General features: G+C 37.7%; 1 protein-coding gene across 3 annotated transcripts in view; it reads right to left on the bottom strand.

The window, feature by feature from the left end:
• The window catches only part of cdin1 (CDAN1 interacting nuclease 1), a 54,976-nt gene extending 33,399 nt beyond the window's left edge, over positions 1-21,577 (bottom strand). For 2 of the 3 annotated variants that reach the window (XM_011490238.4, XM_011490240.4), the window contains exons 1-6: positions 21,266-21,577; positions 20,916-21,016; positions 9,279-9,324; positions 8,159-8,223; positions 7,306-7,366; positions 4,067-4,139 (exon numbers count right to left, since the gene is read on the bottom strand). In XM_011490238.4, the coding sequence (XP_011488540.1) occupies positions 4,067-4,139; positions 7,306-7,366; positions 8,159-8,223; positions 9,279-9,324; positions 20,916-21,016 (346 nt within the window). In that variant the 5' untranslated portion in view covers positions 21,266-21,577. Of the gene's footprint in view, positions 1-4,066; positions 4,140-7,305; positions 7,367-8,158; positions 8,224-9,278; positions 9,325-13,112; positions 13,205-20,915; positions 21,017-21,265 lie in introns of all 3 variants that reach the window. The other variant, XM_078940421.1, reaches the window with a different exon arrangement.
• Between the last annotated feature and the right edge of the window lie 291 nt (positions 21,578-21,868).

The raw sequence follows: 21,868 nt of genomic DNA, 5'->3' as shown, positions 1-21,868 counted from the left end.
GCAGTTGTTATTGCCCCTGACACTGATGAGCTCTTCTGCAAGTTTGTTTATTAATTAAAAAACCCAATTCTTTCCAGGGGTGGGGGGCTGTTAGCCATTTCCTGTAGATGCCATCCCACCCACACCCCATGCGCAAGCCATTGAGCTGTGGAGGGCCACTCGTTCATCAAACTTCATGGAGCAAGGGAGAGACAGGTCCTGATAATGTGCGCCGCTAAAGCTGATTTTCCATGATGAATCTCGGAGCATATAAATTGGCTAATATCTGAAAACATTTACAGATACTAGAGGAATTGACTACTTGTGGGACATGATGGATGAGGCTCTCCAATGCTGGCCGACAGCTCTGCAAATCTCTGCGGCTGCCTAAAGCCATCATTTGATTTTCCAATTTACTCCTTTTAAATTTATCCTTCTGCTTTGAAAAAACAGAAGATAGGAAAGAGTAGGAGATGAGAGGAAGCGAGAAAAAAAACAACATATTTATGTTTTTAACTACCTGAGGTGTTGTATTGGTTGTAGTTGATAATATAAGGTAGAATCTCCTGTGCAGGAGGAGCCCAGTCCCTGAAGGGGTTACTGGGGCAGAACTGATCTGCTTCCACCCGATTCCTCCTGAAAGCGATGAGATGAGACTCTACATTTTAGTGTGTGTGTGCACATGTATGTGTGTGTTTCTCCAGAGTAATGGTAGACCAAGGGTGGCTCTGCAATGGAGAGAGGCTTCTCGGGTCAGGCCATTAGACTGTGGCAGAGTCAGACTGGAGCTCCTTTGCTGAAAAGAAGTAATTAGTATACTTGTCAAGTGAAGTGCCACGGTGCTGCTTACCTCCCTCGCACCCACCCCTTGCATACATAGATACACGTATAGATCCACACGTGGGCAGTAACACTTGAGCGTACTTATTCCCCCCATTCTTGCTAATGAAGAGCTCTTGCTCCCATTATTTGAAAAAAAAGGCTGCACATATATATATAAAAAAGAGTGGAGAAGTGCAAGAGAAAACAGAAGGGCACTTGAAGACTAGAGAGGAGGAGCATGAAGAGCTAGAGTGGATACTGAGATATTTTGTCTGGATAGAGCATGATACAATATTTAATTATCATCACGCTTTATCTGCAAAGAACTAAAGCGATTATGAATTCTGTCAAGAAGTTAGAGGATCAGAGCGGACACTAACGTTCTCACAGTGTTAAAAATCGAACACGGGACATTTATAACCTTGCGTACATGGCTTCTGTAAAGGAATGTGACAATAAATCTTAAAGCCAGTCGAATCACATAGTCACAAAACATGGAGTAGCAATCTAATCTGGAACCGGGCCTTGGGAAAATGGAAAAGGTCAAATAGCTAGCAAAATTGCCTCCTCAGAAAAGTATGTCTAAATCTAGAGGCATATCAACTCCTGTCAAAGGAGGAATAGAAAGAACGATGAGGAGATAGCAGAAGGGGCATAAGAAAGAGCACGAGCTCCCCCGATTTGTCTGCTGGTGGCTTCTGAAAGGTATCTAATAACAGAATTGGAATGTCAGACAACTTTACTGTTTGATAGCATGTCCAGAACAAAACAATCAAATTTGCATACGGAATGCAAAGTATTTTTTTAGGATGTATACCATACTGCCCAATTTTAACAGCTTTTTTTTTGCTAGTGCTCAAATAAATAACCATAATAAACTTTTTTATCCAACATTTGTAGTAATTTCAACAAATATAAATGTCTTTCTGTTTTTTTTTTATTTTTATTTTGGACATTTAATAATTTCACAAGGTTTTTTTTGTGTAATTTAACAAAATACAACAGAACTCCTTAGTAACTTATAATAATTAAGCTTTTAGTTTTTATTTTCAAAAACTAATTTAATAAAACAACAAACTGAAAGGTTTTGATTAACAAATGTTATAAATTTCCTTTTCCTTGTTTTTACTTGATTTTATGCATTTGTTTGCAAAGAACTTTAGAAATATTTTAATACAAAAGAAAAAATAATATATTGATGTTTAAATTTACTTAGTTAAAATCGAATAGTTCCAAAACCTGGACTTATAAAACACATAACTCATATAAATAACTACCATATGAGAGACACTTTCCTATATTTTTTCCTCTTTTTTTTGTAGTCGTATTTAGTTTTGGGTTTTAAGGGGAAACCCACAGTTAAAAAAGTGACATAAAAAGGGCAGTGGAAATAAAAATGGCAGATGTGATTAAACATCTATGTTTAAAAAGTACTTATAACAAATTCTAACCTAATTTTGTGCATACTGTTTATTCAGAAAAAGAAAATATCAGGATATAAAAAGGACTTTCAATATAAAAAAATCTTATGATTTCTTGTTTGTCTTCTGGTGTGCTGTTTTCTGTTAAGCTCAATTATGTCAATCGTTTATGAATGTTTACAATACACCAAATGATAATTTATTTTAATTAAGTTAACTGCTTAAACATTAATATTGGACAAAAAATAAATACTTAAACTAAAATGCGTTTCTCCAGAAATATGTAAAACACAAGTTTCATCTACAGTGGCCCAGTTTCGTCCAATTCCCTCGTATACTGTCTGGTTTCATAAAATAATGATGATTATGGATATTGAGTTCATATTCAATAACAGATCAAACTGATCTAAAAGTATTGATTAATTTACAAGCAGGCATTCTTTCCTCGTGTTTCATAATGGCTGTCTCCAATACCTGCGCTGAATCAAGGTCGGCAGGTTGGCGATGCTGTCGTCATTCTGAGGTGTGGTGGGACGAGGCGTGGGGGTGGGGTGGGGGGTGTAACAACCAACAGGCAAAGCAAAACAAGAACGGTGCAAAAAACAATTTAAAACTATGTATTGATCTGAAGCTGGTGATTGAACATTTATTCTTCAGTCCCAGAGGCCCTATTCATGTGTCTACTCAATGTGAGTACAACTCACACACAGACACACTTGGAGGTTAAAAAAAAAGGAAGAAAGGTAATGTTACTCATCCAGTCTGAGAAATACCCCTGTTACAAAAAAAACAATGGTACTTTCCAGTAAGTGCTTCTTATCTGAACCTACAAACAAACACAGAACTAACCAGTTTGCTAATCACCAGCAAAGATCTTTGTTGCCGTCTGATGGTGAAAACACAACACGGATGCCCTATATAAACACTCAGACATAACCATCTGATCACAAGTCACATGGGAGCTAAGTTATATGTAAAGGCCATTTGGGTCAAGGTAAGATTGCAAGAAAGCTATTCTGGAACAGCTAAATGAAGGAACCACCTGTAAAGGTTTCACCTTGTGGATTTCCAGCAACTTATTGGATGTAGATTATTGCGTTTCTGACACGTGTCCTTTGCCTGATTTGAATCTATATTTTCAACAGAGTCACGACTGTAACCTTTCTTTTTAGCTTGTAAATGTGCATAGTCACCAGCATACTCAAGTTAAACAATCATTGCAGAAGATTAATCTGCTTCAACTCTTTTCTGAACAATAACTAAGCATGTTATCACTGTAGAAAACAGGGTGCAGGCAGCATGCTTTGAGGCTTTCCTCGATGTTTTACAAGCCTCTGAGTCTAGTATTTTGACAGGCAGTGGATAACAGTAAATCTAAAACAATCAGATCCTTGACTTTGACAAATGGTTATTCTGTGGTGAAGTTAAACATGGCACACATCCACATAACCTCTTTCTCGATTTAATCTAAAGCACAGATTTTTGTCATTATGTGAATTACTCCTAAAATACTGAATATTGCAAAAGAAAAAAAAAGAAGGATCTCAAATCCAGTCTTTGCAGGACACTGTAGGTCCCAGACTGACAGGAAAGAGGAAGAAAATACATTTTCACAGAAACAAACATACGAAAAAAAACAAATTATTAATAATATTCGAACGTTGACTGGGGGTTGGTTATTCTTGGATTTTCCGATTATATGCTGCAGGTACTTGAAACTTATGTTTCTTATTAACGAAAGGAGAACTTTGAAACACAGAAGATAGACATCAGTCTGGACTAACCGAAAAAAAAAAGAAAAAAACAAGATTACACAAATAATTAAAATGAGGAATTTTACATACGCATTTCACCGTTCATGTCCTGAAGAAATCTGTCCAGGACAAGCCGAGCCATCAGAGCAGGAGACAGATCCACCTTAAAGACAAAACAAAAACCTGCATCGGCATGACTCAAAACATGAAATGATGTCTTCTCAGAATTCCTTTCACTTAAATACATGCGTGTGGAGGAACCGCTACTCTTAATGAATGCTCAATTTACAAACCTTCATATTTATTCCCCTGACTTCATCTGGAGGCAGAGTGGGATCTTTTAAATAGGCTAAGAATTTTAGTGCTAAAACTGTACTAATAGTTTAGCTGATGTCACAATCACAATAAGTTGACAATCCTTATGATCTTAAACCATAATATTACAATTTCCAACCTTGACCCTAGCTTGTGACAATCCCTGTTTCAGTTAGTTATTTGAAAGCCATGCTTGCAATAACCTTTCCCACAGGACCAAGAAATCCAGTATTTCACAGCCCAGCTATAACGGTGAATCGCCTTCCTTTCTGTCAAACAGAAATCTCCAGTCTCTCATCTTGTAAGAAACAGCAGCTCATGCTATGCCCAGACAAAAGGCAATGGAGAGCTTTAATCATAGCATGATCACCAAGGCAAAACAGCAGCAAACAACAGGACACGCCTTGGGGACTGTGGGGAAGATGCCTCTGATAGGAAAGATGCTACCTATGGCTGCAGTTTGCTTTGAACACAAAAACACCTGAAGAGGGGAGCTGTGTTTTCGGTTCGAGAGAAGAAAGGAGCCATGACAAGTCAGGGAGCACTAATGATTGATGCTAAAGGTGCCTGCTGACCAAACTATTGTAAGGACGTTGCAGGTTCCTCCATTTTAAACCATATAAGCAATTCAAGTTTGAAAAAATAGGACAAAAGTAGCTTGGATTAAGAATAAAATATGCAAAAGTGTGCTAAACTTTTTTACATGACTGGATTTTTTTCTGTATAATAATACCGTAGTAGTAATAATATGCGAGGAAATATAAGATTATTGGTGTTTAAAGTCCCACTCTGAACATCCTTTGAGTGATTTCAAAAGTGCTCCCAGTGGTCTTTTAATTGTGATTATGCTAATTTTAGGAAAAAAAAAAAAAAAAAACTGTCATTTTCTAGGACATGGTTTCTGCAGTTGTTGAGTTGTGGTGGGTCATCTGGGTAGGTCCCTCCTCCAAGCAGGAGCCCCCATTCCATTTGTTTGTTCCTGATTCACAACAATTTGAATAAAGAAATCCTCAAAAGGGCAATTTTGAGGTAAATTTTCTTCATAACTGTCTTTCATCACCAGAAAAACGCCACAAGAAGATGGTAAAAACATGATTATCATCAGAGTGGGTCTTTAAATTCTCCACAAAAAAACATCTCTGCATTTAAACACTGGTTGAAGAGCACCACCCTTTAAACATCCTACTAAAAACAATCTGTGAGAAGAAAAATGTTTTATTCTTGCCAGCACAAGTGGGACCAAAACTGGATTTGTTCTTTTTAGCTTAGAACAAAGTGTTTCATCTTCAACAGGATTTCTCCACATTAAATAAAAACAATAGGAGTTTCCAAACAATGTCTTCTTAATTTAAGTCGTATTTGTTTAAATTTTCTTTTTCCATCAATGAATCAGTTTGTAAAACAAACCTTGCATGTCTATAACGAATAAGGGATGGAATAAATATCAAATACCACTTTTCTTTTTAAAGTGATGGTGCTAGTTTCTTGTTTCCCCATCTCCTAACTCTTACAGTATTTTTTTCTATCCTATATTTCCTCTGTCTCCTTACTGGTCTGCCCCCCATTCATCCTTTTGGATAACAAGAGAGCATCAGATTTCCAGTGACCTGCATCAGAACTGACACATGAAAAATGGCAACATTAGCAGCGAGGCTCAGTCTGTATAAGTACCGCCTGATTAGTTCAGGTGTCTGCATCTGCTTAATTTTCATATTAATCATGAGTCCACGTCGATTCTAAAGTCAGGCAGCAGCACTTCACACCAAGACTGGAAGCTGTGAATCCCTGCTGTAAAAATATGGTTGTCTTGTGCTGAAAAGCTAAAATGCACAGTTCCACGGCATCCGTTTTCAATGGTTTTCAACTGAGCAGCTCAGAGGCAAAAAATATCCATAAATATTTTTCATCGTTATTGATTTTCATCTGTTGATAATATATTGTCACTAAGATTTGGAGCCACATCAATCAGCACTCTGGGAGTCCATAAATGGTGGATTTAAATGCTAAGTAGATTATTAAAATGGCAGTTTAGGGGTTCATAGACAGAAATCATTGTGTTAAATGTAATCCTTTTATGGGAAAAAGTCAATCAATTACATAAGGAATGAATAGTAGAGGTTAGCCTTATGTTTATAACTGAAGCATGATAATTCAGATTTTAAGCTCATCTTTGAATCAACACTAATGAAGCTAATTAACATTTTAAAAAGTATACCCCTATTAATAACAAAGCACAACAACAAAATAAGTGTTTGATTGTATACATGAATAAATAAAATAGTAGAGCTGATTTAACTAAAATTATTATGTGATCTCTGAAATATGCATTACATTATGGCAGTATTTTATTCACAATTTATTGTAATACTATATTGTTAAATAAAAAATAAGACAATTGAACCTTAGAAGTAAAACAAATACAGCATCAATGGAAAGTGACTTTATATTTGTGTAAGAAATTATATAAAAAATTAGTTTAAACAAATCCTAATAGTAAATTCTAAGAAAAAAATCTATTTTGTTTTCCTCTTTCTTAATAGTGTTATTTCTGTATTAATTATAACTTTCATGCAGATTTACTTGGCTCACATTCCCAAAACAGAGTCCTTCTCTAACCTCCTAAAGTAAATAAGTGGCAAAAGGACAAGGAGAGGAATTAACCGATGACCCTGTCCTCACCTGTCCACGGATTGTGACAACTCTGCCTGAAGTGCAATTTTGAAAATGACATAATAAAACAGAAAAGGTATTTACACATCTGCCTAATAGAGCTTGGGGCTAATTACATTAAATAATTGGTAAAAGAGTGGGCCATTTGACCAATTTTGATAATGATTAACAGGCAAGAGAGAAAACTTTAAAGTCAAAGCAAACTCATATATTTGTTGAAAGAGCATCGCCCACCTTTTGAATAGAAAAAGATGTTTTTGGAATATGGATGTTTAAGTATGACCTTCCTTTGTCAAAGGTTAAAAAAAAGAAACAAAAGACGTTCATAAAGATTGTGATGTTACCTCATTGGCCATCTCCAGCAGGACAGGAGCGGTGGGACGTGCCTTTGCTTCATTCAGATACCTTCATAGAACAGATAAAAACATGAGTGGACTTTTAAAAGAAAAGAAAAGGATAAAAACAGCCCACAAAGGCAGACAGAAGGGTAGAGGGGGCTAGACCAGGCTAGCCTAGACATGCTAATGCCCCTGATGACTCTGCTCTGGGTGGCATATGGCAGACTGAGTGTGGTTAAAACAGCACTGCTTGGAGGGCTTCAAATTTCCCTGAAACCAGACAAGCATATGATAGTTTGTTAACCCCCACTGCTCAGAAAAATGTTTTTTGTTCCCTTCCCCAGTTAATTTTTTTTTTAAGTCTTTGCCAGATTGTCTCAGGTTTGCTATTTTTTGTGGCTTAGAAGAACATTAAACTAACCTTTATTCCCCCAGAACAATGACCCAACAAGATAAATAACAGCAAAAAAATGGTCTCTTTTTATGGCCTTCTTTTTCATTTTTATTTCAAAAATGTTCCCTGAATTACATATGAACATTATAGGAATGGAATGTAAATACCCTGTGTCTGTTATTTATTTTTGAGTTCCAAGTTTGACATGGAAAACAGAGCTTTGGCTTAGCAGGTGCAAGTGGAGGTCTGGAAAGAATCCTGAGGGGAGGGATTTCTTTGGGGGAAATTATAACTGTCATGGTGGCCTACTTTCTGTCATGCTTCTTTGGCAAGACTTCCCTGGTCAAAGAGTGGACACGGAGAAGGTGATGTAAAAGAGTGGGAGCCATTAAGGGAAAACAAACAAATCGCAAAAAGGTTACAATAGAGACTCAAATTAAAAACAAATGCTAAATAAAATGGTACCTTTGGTAGTGACCTTCAATGACATCTGCTGCATGATGTCTTGATATTGTTCTTTTAGTTCGTTTCTATAAAAAAGAAAAACATGTATTCATTTAGATAGAAAACAAGAAATAAATAATTTTAGAGATAAATTCTAAACATAAAAAACTAAAAAGATTTGTCCTAGTAGCAAAATGATATATAGTGGAGAAACTTTTTAAATGCATGCAAAAGTTGATGTTTCTGTAAAACAGCTTTTTATAGCTGCAATGAATGTTTCAAGTCCCGACCTCTTAATAAAATGCACTCTTCTCTATTCCACTCTCTATTCTTGAAGAACAAGAGATTCTGGGCTCCCTGTAATGTAATTTAAACAAGTATGCTGGGGGTCATGGTGTCCCAAGGAAATACTGTTCGAATGTAGCTTCACCCCCCTCACTCAAACCTTACATTCATTTCCCCCCTTTTTCGATCAAGGAGTAACATTATTGGACACACGTCCCGCCATTTCCATACAATTCAATTGCCATCCTTGCAGAGAGGCAAGAGGACAGAGGATAATAGAGGAAGAGCATTGGTTAAAAACAACTTATTTAAAAACTACTACACACATAAAATGTAATTCCACAGAGACGGCCAGTGTGACTGACACCTGTCAGTGGGATGATAAATGACTCCATTTCTGCCGGTGCTGCCTTCTGCCACTGGCGGCAGAGGCCATTTATCATCATCCGCTGTCAGCCGTGGAAAGCAGCAGTGACAGTGCGAGTCAGCAAACATTTAGCGCACGCAGCCGCACTACACGGGGAAATTATTATTGTCAGAATAATAATGGTTTAGCATAATTTATTACAGGTCCACCAAATAAGCAGGGGCTAGATGTTATTAGACAGATGGATGGGAAGGCTTGGCAGACATCCACTGAGGCTCAGGCAGGCAAAAGACCTCAACATGAATGTGAGGAGGAGGAAGAGACGGAGGTGGAGGGGGTGAAATAAATGGGGGTGTGGGATGGTGGTGGTGGGGGGGGGGGTCCTCCAAACCAATCAGAAAGCTGGCAGTTCAATTACAAAGAAATAAAGGGACATTCATCATTCAATTAGGCACCTGTCAGGGCTCACAAAGGAAGAAAACTTCTAACCTGGTACTCCAGGGAGAAGATGCTCAGAAGGGTGGACTGCGAGTGACTGGAACAAATAAAAGAAGGACAAAGTTAATTACCAGAGTGCACTGCACAGAGACAAAGGGAGAGGGGAGCTTCAAAGCTGGGGCCAGCTGCCCTGTAATCTAAAAGAACAAGAAAACAAGTGTGGCAAAGTTGTTCCAGATGAACACCTCTGACAAAGCATTCCTGCCAAGATGACGTGGGGGACAAAGAAAGGGAAGGTTGTGTGTGGTATGAGACTTGAGTAATGTATAGCTTTGTTCCCTCTTCTAGTCATAGCTGAAACTCCTTTAGTGTGGTTATTATGCTACACTAAAGGAAACCACATACGGTTAAAATACTCCATCGTGGCCAATCAAGACAAAGGAGAGCTGGAGAGAAATTACCAAAACAAATCCAAGTAGATGACTGAGTTCATATGGAGTACATGAGGACGCCCGTAGTCCAGATTCAGTTATTGCAGAACTGATGACAATCTTGGACTTTTTTGTTGGAGATGTCCAGATCCAATCACATGGTAGGAAATCGGGTTGATCACGTATTTTCAGACTCGATCAAAATTGTATGTTGCATCCCCAACAGGGATCAAAGGTTTAGTACTCTCATTATTATGATTAGCACTATTTATTTTAAGATTATTATATCATGAGCGGATCACAACATTTTATTGCTGTAAAACACAGCACGATACAGCACTATTTGAGCAGAAGACACACAAAAGCAGTTTGGTTTTTGACTTCCGGGCTCAATAACTCTTTAATAAATATTAAAAACTTACAGCTGGTATTGGCTTGTCTTCTCGCAAACAACGAACTACAAAGCATTTTAAAAGAAACTGACGCAGATTTTATTCTTAATGACAATTAAAAGGAGAGATGGCAATAAGATGGGTGCTAACCATCCACAAAGTGCAAGCTCCAGGAAAAATTGATCCAAATAAAAAAGAATAGAAAAAATCTAAAATGTTTTAAAAGAAACCAGACTGAATAAATGGATCGATGATGTAAGCAAGTCATAGATATTTATCATCATTCTCATGCTACAACAACAATTTGGGAGAAAGTCCTTCCTTATTTTTTAAGAATTTTCATTAAGATATGGATCACATTATATCAAAAATTTTAATATCTCTGTTTTCAAAATCGAATTATTCTATACAGCGTTTTTGTAACTTGATTGCCATAGCAATACAAATCATGGTTCTTTCTTTTCTTTATCTCTTATCAATGAAGGTGTGCGAATCTTTTAGGAATCTCTTTTCATTGCGAGTGATTGGCCTTAAAAATCTAAACCCTCTCTGTAAAAAGCTGCGATTCACAGTTCAATGGGTTGCCATCAGCAACATTCACCTTTAGCTCAAGTCAATGTCAAACACCTGGCAGAGACCAACCTGGAAAACAGGCGAGGCCGTCTGGGAATTGCAGGCCCAGAAATATCCATTCCCAATCCCCACAACATCTTCTTACTTTCCTCTGATGTTTAAATGTACTAAATAAATAGCCAAATAATAGGAATACAAATATGAGCATAATTTAATATAAATGCTGGAAAACTATTATTTTTTTAAGATATTTCACAAGCCTTTTAAATGTACATATAAATATTTCAAACCTGAGGCTCCAATCTGCAAAAATAGGGTAAACATTTATTTTAGGTTTTGAAGATTTGAACCCAAATCGACAGCAAAACTAAAAAAGATAAGAATTTCTTTTGTGACATTTTATCAGTAGTTATTACATTTGTTCAATGGTTTTGGCCAGTAATGTTATTTAAAGACATGTAACCTATTTTCTTAAAAGAAAGGGATATTTTGACATTTTGGATATAATTTTTTATTTTTTTATGGTTCAAATGTTAACAGTTAAATATCAGAAGCACAGAATGAGTTTTAAAATAAAGTTTAGGGTTGAAAGGATAGCAGCAATTAGGCAGATAATTAAATGGTCAACTGTGAGCACAAAAAAGAAAATTCTTACACACTTCAACCTTCCACCTGAGGATTTCTGAAACATTATAGCTTTATTGTTGGCATGGGACCATGAAGACTCCCCAGTTAAAACAGACATCTGTTAGTTTTTAAATGGATTACTCTCTAAAATGAGCATAATTACTATTTAATTGCTAAATTTAAACTGTTTAACTGTTTAAATGGACATAAACTGCTCTTAATATCTATGAAAACATACCTGTTCTAAATTCACTAAGAACTTTTGGGACTTGTGTTTTAATTTCTAAACTCCATCATAGTCTGTAGCAAATGTAGCAAACATGAAAAAATATTTAGAGAGCAACATGAAGCGATAACTGCAGTTAGCGCAAAAAAAAAGGAAAATAAAGCTCAGACTTTTTACATTTTGTGCGTAAAAAATCCGTTTTTAAAGTTACTGGGCTTTGACAATAAATCATGGCAGGTTTTATACACAACGTGCATTTACTGCGAAAACATTTTCATTTTATGCTAAAACTCACCTCATTTAATAAAATATTTACCGTATGTTTGTGGAGATATAATCCATTATTCTGCTCCATTTATATTTTTTCGTAGTGTAAAGCAATACAAGAGCTCATGGCTTTTCTTTTTTAATTTAAAACTGTAAAGTTTGTCTCCTGATCCTTTTGTTCCATCTCGGGGTCACGGAGCCTATCCCGGCCAGTTGCGGGTGAAAGAAGGGGACACCCTGGACAGGTCGCCAGACCACAATCACACACCCACGCACAATCCCACCTATGGACAATTTAAAGTAACCAATTAACCTATGTTTTTGGATGGTGGGAGGAAGCCGGAGTCCCTGGAGAAAACGGGGAGAACTTGCAAACTCCACACAGAAAGGTCCCCCATTGGTGTTCTGTTTCAGGTCCCCCAGCTGGGACTTGAACCACAGCCTTCTTGCTGTGGCGTGGTGCACAATGGCGCTAACCACTGCGCCACCGTGCACTTTAAAATTGTAAAGTGACAAAGGCAACGGATACAACATATTAAAGAGAAAAAATAAAAAAAAATGCAATAAATGACTTTTTTTCAATGACAAAAATACATGATTTTCTTTAAAAAATATATCAATAAAGTTATGAGTTTATTAAAACAAAAGTTATTGTAAACATGCTTAGAAAATAAATATCTTAGCAGTCAGGGGCTTCAGAAAATCTTAAATGAATGAAGCTTAAATTGTATGTATTTCTACGTTTCAAAAAAACTTTGACACCACATTGATTCAAAAGTCTATGACACAGACAACCTCACTTTGACTTAAGGCACAAAAATCTTCTCTCGTGAAAATAATTTCAAACATGGGGAAACAGACGGCTGGGTGACAGAGGAGCGGTTTGGGAATCATTCACTCCCAACCTAATTACCCGTCCTTACAACATAAGACGCAACATTAATATGCACTGGCACCCAAAATAGTGAAACAGTAGATTAAATTAAAAACAATTAGAGACTTTCACTTTGTCACCGAGCTGGTATGGCTGTCTGGTCAGTGCTTCAGGCTCTATTAAGCTAGGATGTCCACGGCTGAATTTGACAAATTCTGCAGTGTACAACTGCCTTTCGGTGCAATGTTGGTCATTTATAGCATTTTTAAAAAAAATAGAACAGGAAGTGCAGAAAGGAGGCGGAAAAAAAGGCAATGAAAATGAAAAGCCTTGAAAATCCCATCAGCCTAATTAATAGGAGATGAGGGAAATTCAGGCCATCAATTATATTCACAATCTTCCTATTTACAAATAATTAATTATAAACAATAGCTGTAATTTGGGTAATGAAAGCCACCTGGCTAATGGCATTGGTATCATATGCTGTGACAGTACTTAGCATTTGGTGGATCAGCATGCAGGGAGCATTGCATGGTGCAGCTCTTCAGGGCATGGAGCTGGCTAATTGAAGCACTGCAGATATTTTTCTGGGGGCGAAGAAGGAAACAAATCAGAATGCAATGATATAGATTAGGAAAAAAAAAGGTGTTCTCTTTTAAAAAGTAGGAAAAAGATAAAAAATAAGTTCAGATTTGATATTTAACTGCAACCCAGCAGACCCTTTACTGGCGTAAATGTGAGTTTAAGATTTATGAAAAGCTAGGATTTATAAAAATCTTGAATTTCAACCAACTAACTTTGTATTTTTCTCTCTGCGGATCAATATTTTTGTAAAATGGAAAAACAGCTCAATGCAGACTATAAGGCTGCATATGCAAATGCTCCTAATTACACATGCTGACAGGCAAAATGCTGGCATCTGCTTCTCAGCTAAGCTTACCGTCATCAGCAGCAAAATAAACATGTAGGAAAAATCTTTATGTGTTAATGTATAAGTGTAATATATTTTGACAAGAAACAAACAGGGATCCCAGCAAGTCAAAAAGCTCCAAGCAAATACTTGCGCACTGATTAGACATGTTTACACTTCAAAGTCTTATTCTAGGAAAAAAAAATGCTAAAGCCAGTTTGATACAAAATCAAGATATCTTTTATCATGATAAATGTGGAGGTAAACAGATTTTCAGTTTTAGAAAAAGTCTCATAATATATTTTTAAAAAAAAAACAGAAATGGGATATAGACATACATTCCAAAGTATTCCCTTATAGCCCCCATCGCTTTTCTGCAGAAGGCCATGAAAGCCTATAGGCCTGTGGGGGCCTATGGACAGAATAGCTTTAACAGAGACACAACAGGGCATCTCTACCAGGACAGTCGTAACAGCCAAAAATCTGACCCTTACACAGCTCCTCCACTGACTTTATTACAATCTTTAAAATTTGTGTCTGCTGAGATGCCTGAGATGTCAGCAATGTTAACCACTGGCGGCAAAAAGACCAAAACAGTGTCTACCATCAGCACCATAATTGTGATATTACCTAAAAGAAAGCGGGGGACTGTCTCAAATTTTTCTGAAGCAAAACACATTAAAACTATTAGGTTGCCACTGTTACAGTATAATTACTGTCTCCTGCAACCTCTCAAGGAAAAATTAAAATGAGCTCCACATTATCCATCAAGTGGCGAGTGTTCTCTGGTCTGGCAAAGAAACACATTACACTGACCAATTGCCTACTCCCCCCCCCCCCGGCATAGCTTGGGAGCTTGTACCATCCTGGGCAATTTGTTTCATTCTCCTCCTGCAATTGATCCCACTATGCAAAGGGACCCCAGGCAAGACAGTTAGCTATAGCTGTCCAATTCAACACACTGAACTCTTACAAGAAATGCCATAGATGTTTAAAATGTGTCTTTACTGTGACTCCAACACTAGAGGACTTATTCAGTTTTACGCTTACTGACTATAAATACCTACTGTGTACTCAAGTTTTTTTTTATATTTCAAGGTTTTGTCTAATTTCTTTGTAAGGGATATATTTTTATTTTTATTTTATTTTTTTTACAAAGAGAAGGAAACAAATGTTTTATTGGCCCATATGGCCAAAACATTTTTTTAAATTTTGTTGGACAGCATTCACAATATGAAAAGGAAGTAGTTAGTCTAGAGCTTCCTAAACAAGTAATTGATTGCATCTATTATTCATGAACTCCTTAGCCTGACATGAAGTTGTAAAGTCAGCACAGCTTCTCCTCTTCTTGCAGCTCTCCCCTCTGCTTACACTTCATTCATCCCTTCACCCTTCCAATACTCATCTAACCACATAAAGCTGTGGAATTAGTTTGCCAGCTTCTCAGTCTTCAAGGGTTGTACCCCTAAGCCCCAACTGCCAGTTTGCGTTTGGGTCAATGTGGGCAGCCAGAAGTGTGGGGCTGTGCACTGGAAGCCGTTGTGGCTGCCCCCACAGGCTCTGCACTTGATCAGTCTCTGTGTAATGTCATTGCCACTTCCAGCCTACAAAATGGCTTTGGTATTCTACCAGTCCAAAACTGCAAAAGGACTGATCTGATGAACGTGCATTTTTACACATTAAGCCAAGAAGAAATCCAAATGTTTGCTTAATTTTTCGAGAGCCATTGTGATAAAACTCCCCCTAAGATTATGAAATGGTATGTTTACACATTTTTGAATTTTAGAAGAAATGAAATTGAAAATGACTTAAAGCAATATATAAATGCATCCAAGAAAACAATGACCTTACAAAAAAAACTGAAAATTACAGTGAGATTACAAAAACTAACTAACTTTGACAACAAAACCACTAAATACAGAGCTTGCCAGTTAAACACATCTAGTGTTTTTCATATCCAAAAGTTTATTCATTTTGTGAACAAAGAGGTGTAAACTATAGCCACTATTAATAATCAATGAGAGGGTCCCTTTGCTTTACACAGAGAGTACATATTACCATCAAAACAGTTTCTCTAGCCAAGAAATCACCATATCAATGACACATGCCACAACCACCGGGGCCCGGCGCTTTCCTTCCAAAGATCACACCAGATAAACCCCAAATAACAGAGAAATTAACAAATACTTGACATTTGCTCAACATCCATTATTCTGACACTTCTTCAGAATTTCAAAAGGCTGAACGCATGCTTAATCAACATTCATATTCCCAAAGCACGCTCCAACACCATATTGCAGCCCGCCTCACTGCTGATGAAAACGGCACATTAGGGCCCGATTCAAAAAACATTCAGAGACTCCTCACAAGGGAGTTTTGTGTGTGTGTGTGTGTGTGTGTACACAAACGGGAGGGATGCTTCACACTTTACTGTTTAAGCTCTCTCAAAAACAAAGCATCTGCCTTTTTTTTTTAACTCATCTTCCTACTTCCATGACAGTGAGGGCAGTACTGAGAGAACTGAATTGCAGTCTAAAGTGGGGAGGGCTAAGTCATTACATCCAAATTCATTCATAATACGGCACAGAAGGACTCTCAAAATCCCTCCCTCTTCATCCTACCCTCCTTGCATCGTCTCTCTCTGGGGACAAATGCAAGAAGGACCGGGGTCCCCTCTAGACACAAGGGAAGTCGAGCACAGCCTCAGAGAGCAGCCCATCATTTCCAATTCTAATACATTGCAGAAGAAAGGCCTGATGGGACTGATTTCACTTTTTTCTTAACCCCAACACCCCCACTCCCCCTTTTTTAGTTAGCTTTCTACAGTCCAGATACTAGACAGGACACCCGAACTGGCTATGAGGAGGGCAAGACAGATAGGGCAAGAATGGGGGTTGATATTTGCATGTCCCACCATTGTGAGTGGGGGTAAAAAGTGACAGCACCGTGTCCAATTCTTTTCCCCCAGAGCAGCTCGGCCCCGGCAAGAGAGGCCAGGCTGACAGATGACTCCCAACATCTGTGTTATGCAGCCGTTACAGATGAGGGACTCCACATTGCCATCACTCTCTTTCTGTCTGTCTATAGGACACTCCTTCTCTCCTCCCACTAGCCTTTTCATGGCACGACCAAAAGACTGACAGACCGTGCGTGGAAATTACCCTGAAATGGTCTATAACAATCATCTTGTTCAAAGTTCAGATTTTCTTCCCTCTGAGTCTCCAATCAAAAGCAATGACTGTGAAATGATTTTGAACTTAATACAACACTCAGAGACCTTAACTTATGGGTTATTCATATTTATTTAAATCCCAATGCATAATTTGAGCTATTGAGTTACTTAATTTTAAGGTTTAGAACTGTGCTTCAGCATATAATAAGCCCCAAATCACATGCGTAAATATTTTTCAATGATTTAGTTAAGGTCAAACTGGCCAAAAAACTTTTTTAACTAGCAGGGAAAACAATTATGTTTGAAAAAATTATACATCAGTAATAATTTACAGCCAAAATCTGTACCATGAATAAATGTACATTTAAACTTTGTATTAAATGGGTTTATCTGTATTTAGTGTGTAATAATAAATTCTATCACAACTTTTTTTGTCATTTAATTTTATTTTCTTATATATTATTGCACATAGCCATCTGCTAAATTCTCATAATGCTACTTTAATATTTATTTTGTTCCATCAACCAAAGTCAATTTGCCTTTGTCACTTTCTAATAACTCATTAAAAATGCTCCAGATGCAGAGCAAAAGTAATAATTAGGACAACACTAGGGGTTTTATCCCTATTAATACCAGGACAGCATCAACTCATAGTTGGTTTATTACAGTAAGTAGAACTTTAAATTAGTCAAACAATCTACAGACAGCTAAACATTATTTTGTACACTAGACATTCACTGGAAAGCGGAATTACATAGTAGCCAAATCCTCTCTGCTCTGTCTCCCCAGCTACAATAACCAAACAATTTTTTGCCCATCATTTCATTGCATGCTTGTCCACAACAAACTGCCAATCCCCCCCTATCTGCCCCTCCCTGCCAGCCTTTGCGTGGCCAATATTTACGCAGTGGCTAGGCTCCCACACGGTCCGAGGGGACAGGAGGGGTGTGGGGTGGGGGTGGCTGACTGCTGTGCCTGAGCGCATGCTAAGAGATGATGGATGGCCTAGTCGATATGTTATGTCTTAAGAGCCTGATTTCCTGCCAGTCCAATCACTAACCCTCCAGAGCCCAGCTCAGCTGATTGGACAACCAGAATAATTTTGCAGGCTGTGAAAACACTGCTGCCGTGCCTGTCTGTCAGGCTCAGTGACGAGACTCAGGGATTTTAAAGAGCAAGGGCCTCCCCAAGATTGGTTATGGGGAATGAAATAATAACAATAACCAGCAAGACTAAACAAAGAGGCAAGCACTTCGGGGGGCAGGAGAGAGATTGTGAAAAATTATTGGAATGACAACTGCCCAACATTTTCGCAAATCAAAAATACTACTCAAAAAAGGGGATAGTTATCTCCTCCCGTTTGGGTTTTGAAACTACATTAAAAAAAAAAGGAAAAAGGAAAAAGTTTCCAAACCAAATAAAACAAAAGATTCTGTATCAGAAGCTCTTAAAAAAATATGATATATTCTATAAACTGCTGAAAAAGAGAACAAAGACACAATGAAGCTGCACTCCATTCCCTTTAGGGAAACAAGAGATTCTTCCAGATTGGTGATTAGGGAACACTGAACGTAGGAATCTCCAAATACATGCGACTTTGTAAGTGACCTCGATGGGATCAGTCGTTGTGTCCTTCTGGCCTTGGGGGATTACACACATGTAACATTCAATAAAGTGAGGGCCTTCAGTGTCAAGGAGAAAGGCAAACACAACCATTAACCTCTCTTTTCGATTTTTTGGTGCACAGGTGCTGTACGGCAAAATAGAATGTAATGCCAATACAGGAACCTCCATAAAAAATTATTATTTAGTGGAGTTTAAAATAGATTGTCTTTGACTCTAAAAGCATGACAAATACCTATTTTAATCTTAATGCAATTTATGCACACCTTTTCAATTGATAAGTATAAAAAAAGTATGCGTTTCATACTATTAGTTTAACAAAGTTTTATACTATTAGCTAAAAAAGGTACCAGTTTCTTAGCTTTTCCCTCTAACCCCAGAGATGTCAACAGCAACACGTAAATAACACATTCTTTACATTGTCTGAATGTTTTAATGTATTTGTAACTAACTGTGGCTGCCTCTTGGCCAGGACTCCCTTGCAAAAGAGGTTTGTAATCTCAATGGGAATATCCTGGTTAAATACAGGTCAATAAGTAAATAAAAACGATAACGTGAATCACATGATTCTGACGCAGAGAGAAGGAACTTTGCATATCAGCTTTGCACATTATGAACATAAAGTGTTGCATAGCAGTATGCAGTCGCTTTTCTCCGCAACAGAATCAGCTGATTTATGTTAACTGTGTAACCAATTCACTACCCGTACTGTACAGTGTTGCATATCAGCCAAAAAAGCTGCTTTTCTCCGCTCACAATCCACTGGAATTACGTTAATTATGTGAACGGTTTATGAGTAACAGTAGTCAAAAGAAACTAAACACTCGAACTAAGGGTGTTTTCAGACTGGACACATTTGGTCCGCTCTAAGTGAACCAGAGTTCGTTTCCCCTGATAATCCGGAACAAATGTTCAGTCTGAATACACCGAAGCGGACCCTGGTCCGGTACCAGGAACCCCATTCTGACCCATCTTTCGAGGTGGTCTCGGTTTGCTGTGATGGCACTTGGTTGTTTTCACACTATAGTAAAATAACTGTGCCTCAATACAAATGGTGTTTATTTAGAATCAATTTATTACCTTTTGTAAAGATTTTATAATGGTATAATTCGATAATAACTAACAGATTGATCTGGTTGGATTGTAGAGATATAAATCAATTCATTGATTAGGTCGATTGATTGTTACACCCCTAGTATTGAATATAAAGTACATTGTCTCAACTTTATGCAGACTACTTAAATATAAATAATATTGAAGAGCACTGTGCACATAGTTGGCAAATAAGTGGTTTAACGTCAGAAATATGTGGTAGAATTTCACAGATATACCTGAGATACTGGGCTGCACGGTGGAGGAGTGGTTAACGCTCTTGCCTCAAAGCAAGAAGGCCCTGGTTTAAGTCCTGGCTGGGGGGACGTGAAACAGAATCACCAATGGGGGACCTTTCTGTGTGGAGTTTGCATGTTCTCCCCATACATGCATGGGTTTTCTCCGGGGACTTCGACTTCCTCCCACCATCCAAAATCATGCTTCATAGGTTCATTAGAATGCAGTTTTTGAAATGGTAGAATAATCTAAACTGTCCCTAGGTGTGAATGCGAGTGTGAATTTGTGTATGATTGTGGCCCTGCGACAGACTGGCGACATGTCCAGGGTGTCCTCTGCCTGCGCTCATGAGTGGAAGGCTCCGGCAGCCCCGTGACCCCGAAAGGGGAAAAAATGGGTTTAGAAAATGAATGAATACCTAAGATATCTATTGGAGAATAAGCCACTTTATTAATCTACACATGAAAAGCTCAATGATTGTTTTAAATGTTAGCTCTGGCTTTGAAACACAAATAATTGCAATTCATTTTACCTACAGGTTGATAAATGGGGTTTAAGGTGACTCACAGAACAGCAGCAAGTTCCACTAAAATTATACCTCTAGTTTGTGGATGTTGAGCAAAAGTGGCGTTCTGAAGCCCAGTAGAACAGTACCCAGTAGAACAGTAGTCCCAAACCTTTTTGCACCACTGGCTGATTTAATCCTTTAAATCCAGAGATGTCTGTGGTGACACCTAAATAACACGTTAGTTGGCATACCATATTTTCTGCACTATAAATGCACTTAAAGACTTTTATATTTTTCCAAAAAACAACAAAGTGCACCCTGCCTGACTACATACTGGTTGTGCTTTCTGGTGTCGAAGTGACTTTGACAGGTACACGATACTCAGTGAAAAATTTTATTGTGAATAGCCAAACGCAGCTAAAGTGTTTTAGTGGTACGAGTCCATTTTTATTATTGTATTATTTTGCTTTTTTAAGTAAACATGAAAACCAGAATTAATGGCAATTGATTATTTGATTGATTAATGGTATAGTGTTTCATAAGGTTCAGCCCCCTACTGTTATTCCACATGAGAATAATAAAAACTAAACATTATACCACACTGACAGATTATAATGGTTGGATAAATCTATTCATTGATTAATCATTACAGCCCTGGTTTTTACTCAATTTACATCTGCATTTTTACTTTAAGCCTCAGTTTATTTTGAAGAAGGAGGCTGATATATTAAAGGTATTTCAGTCTGTACCACTTACTTAGGAAATCTGTCCTTCAGCATCTTCATACATTGTCGTGTAGGTCTCAGTTGTTCAGTCGACCTCACAATGTCTCTATATTCAGCTCGGGACAGTCTCATCTGCATTTTGAACAAAGAGAAAGAATTCAGACATTTGTCATTGCAGCAAATGTTAGACTTAAAGACAAAATTACTGATGTGATAGCTAAAAGATGCCCTGCTAACCAGAACTATCTTTAGCATACGACTAAAACGATGCAAAAACGTACGTTATGCACATATTCTCTCATGTATGTAGGAGAAAATAACATATTTCCTGAAATAAAGCTCTAAAATGACAGAGAAAAAAACAGCAAACTGCTTGTTTACCTTCAATTCGTGCTGCTTTAGTGTAGCTTCGGTAGATACTTCCCGCTAGGAAGTTGAAGGGCCAGAGCCTGTGGTATTGACGCTCTGATTGGTCCACAACACCCACGAGGTCAGTATTCTAGTAGGCGATTGGCCAGTCGAATTCAGGAGGGCGTTGTCAACCTAAAACGTGTTGCAGGCTGCTACCAGTGTTGACATCCAGCTGGATTCTCATCTTCTGCCTTCGATGTGTAAGTCATGTGACACGTTAGGTGTTTTCCTGAACAAACGTGCATTTACTTTTAGACAGCGCTCGTTTGTTTGAGGGGCAAGCTGTGGAGAAACGCACGCGTTCAGCAAGAAAAAAAAAGAGGTGGTTTGATGTGTGTGACTGTCAAACTCAAAGGCTTTAACTCAAATGTAATCATATATTGCATAAAATCCTCGTGCATTGAGGATGTTTGGAGCTGTAACATCTAATGAATACAGTTTTCTGTGGTGCTGTACCGATTCATGATTTAAATATATTAAAGCAATAGTAAAAACAAAAAAAACATGTTTACACTTCAAATTCACAAGTTTTAAAAATAGTATTTACTTCAGAGAAACTTTTAATGAATGAAA

This window comes from Oryzias latipes, chromosome 22 (genome assembly GCF_053564925.1).
Source record: "Oryzias latipes strain Hd-rR chromosome 22, Olatipes_Hd-rR_3.1".
Classification (NCBI taxonomy): Eukaryota; Metazoa; Chordata; class Actinopteri; order Beloniformes; family Adrianichthyidae; genus Oryzias; species Oryzias latipes.
This window is presented reverse-complemented; position numbering and strand designations above follow the sequence as displayed.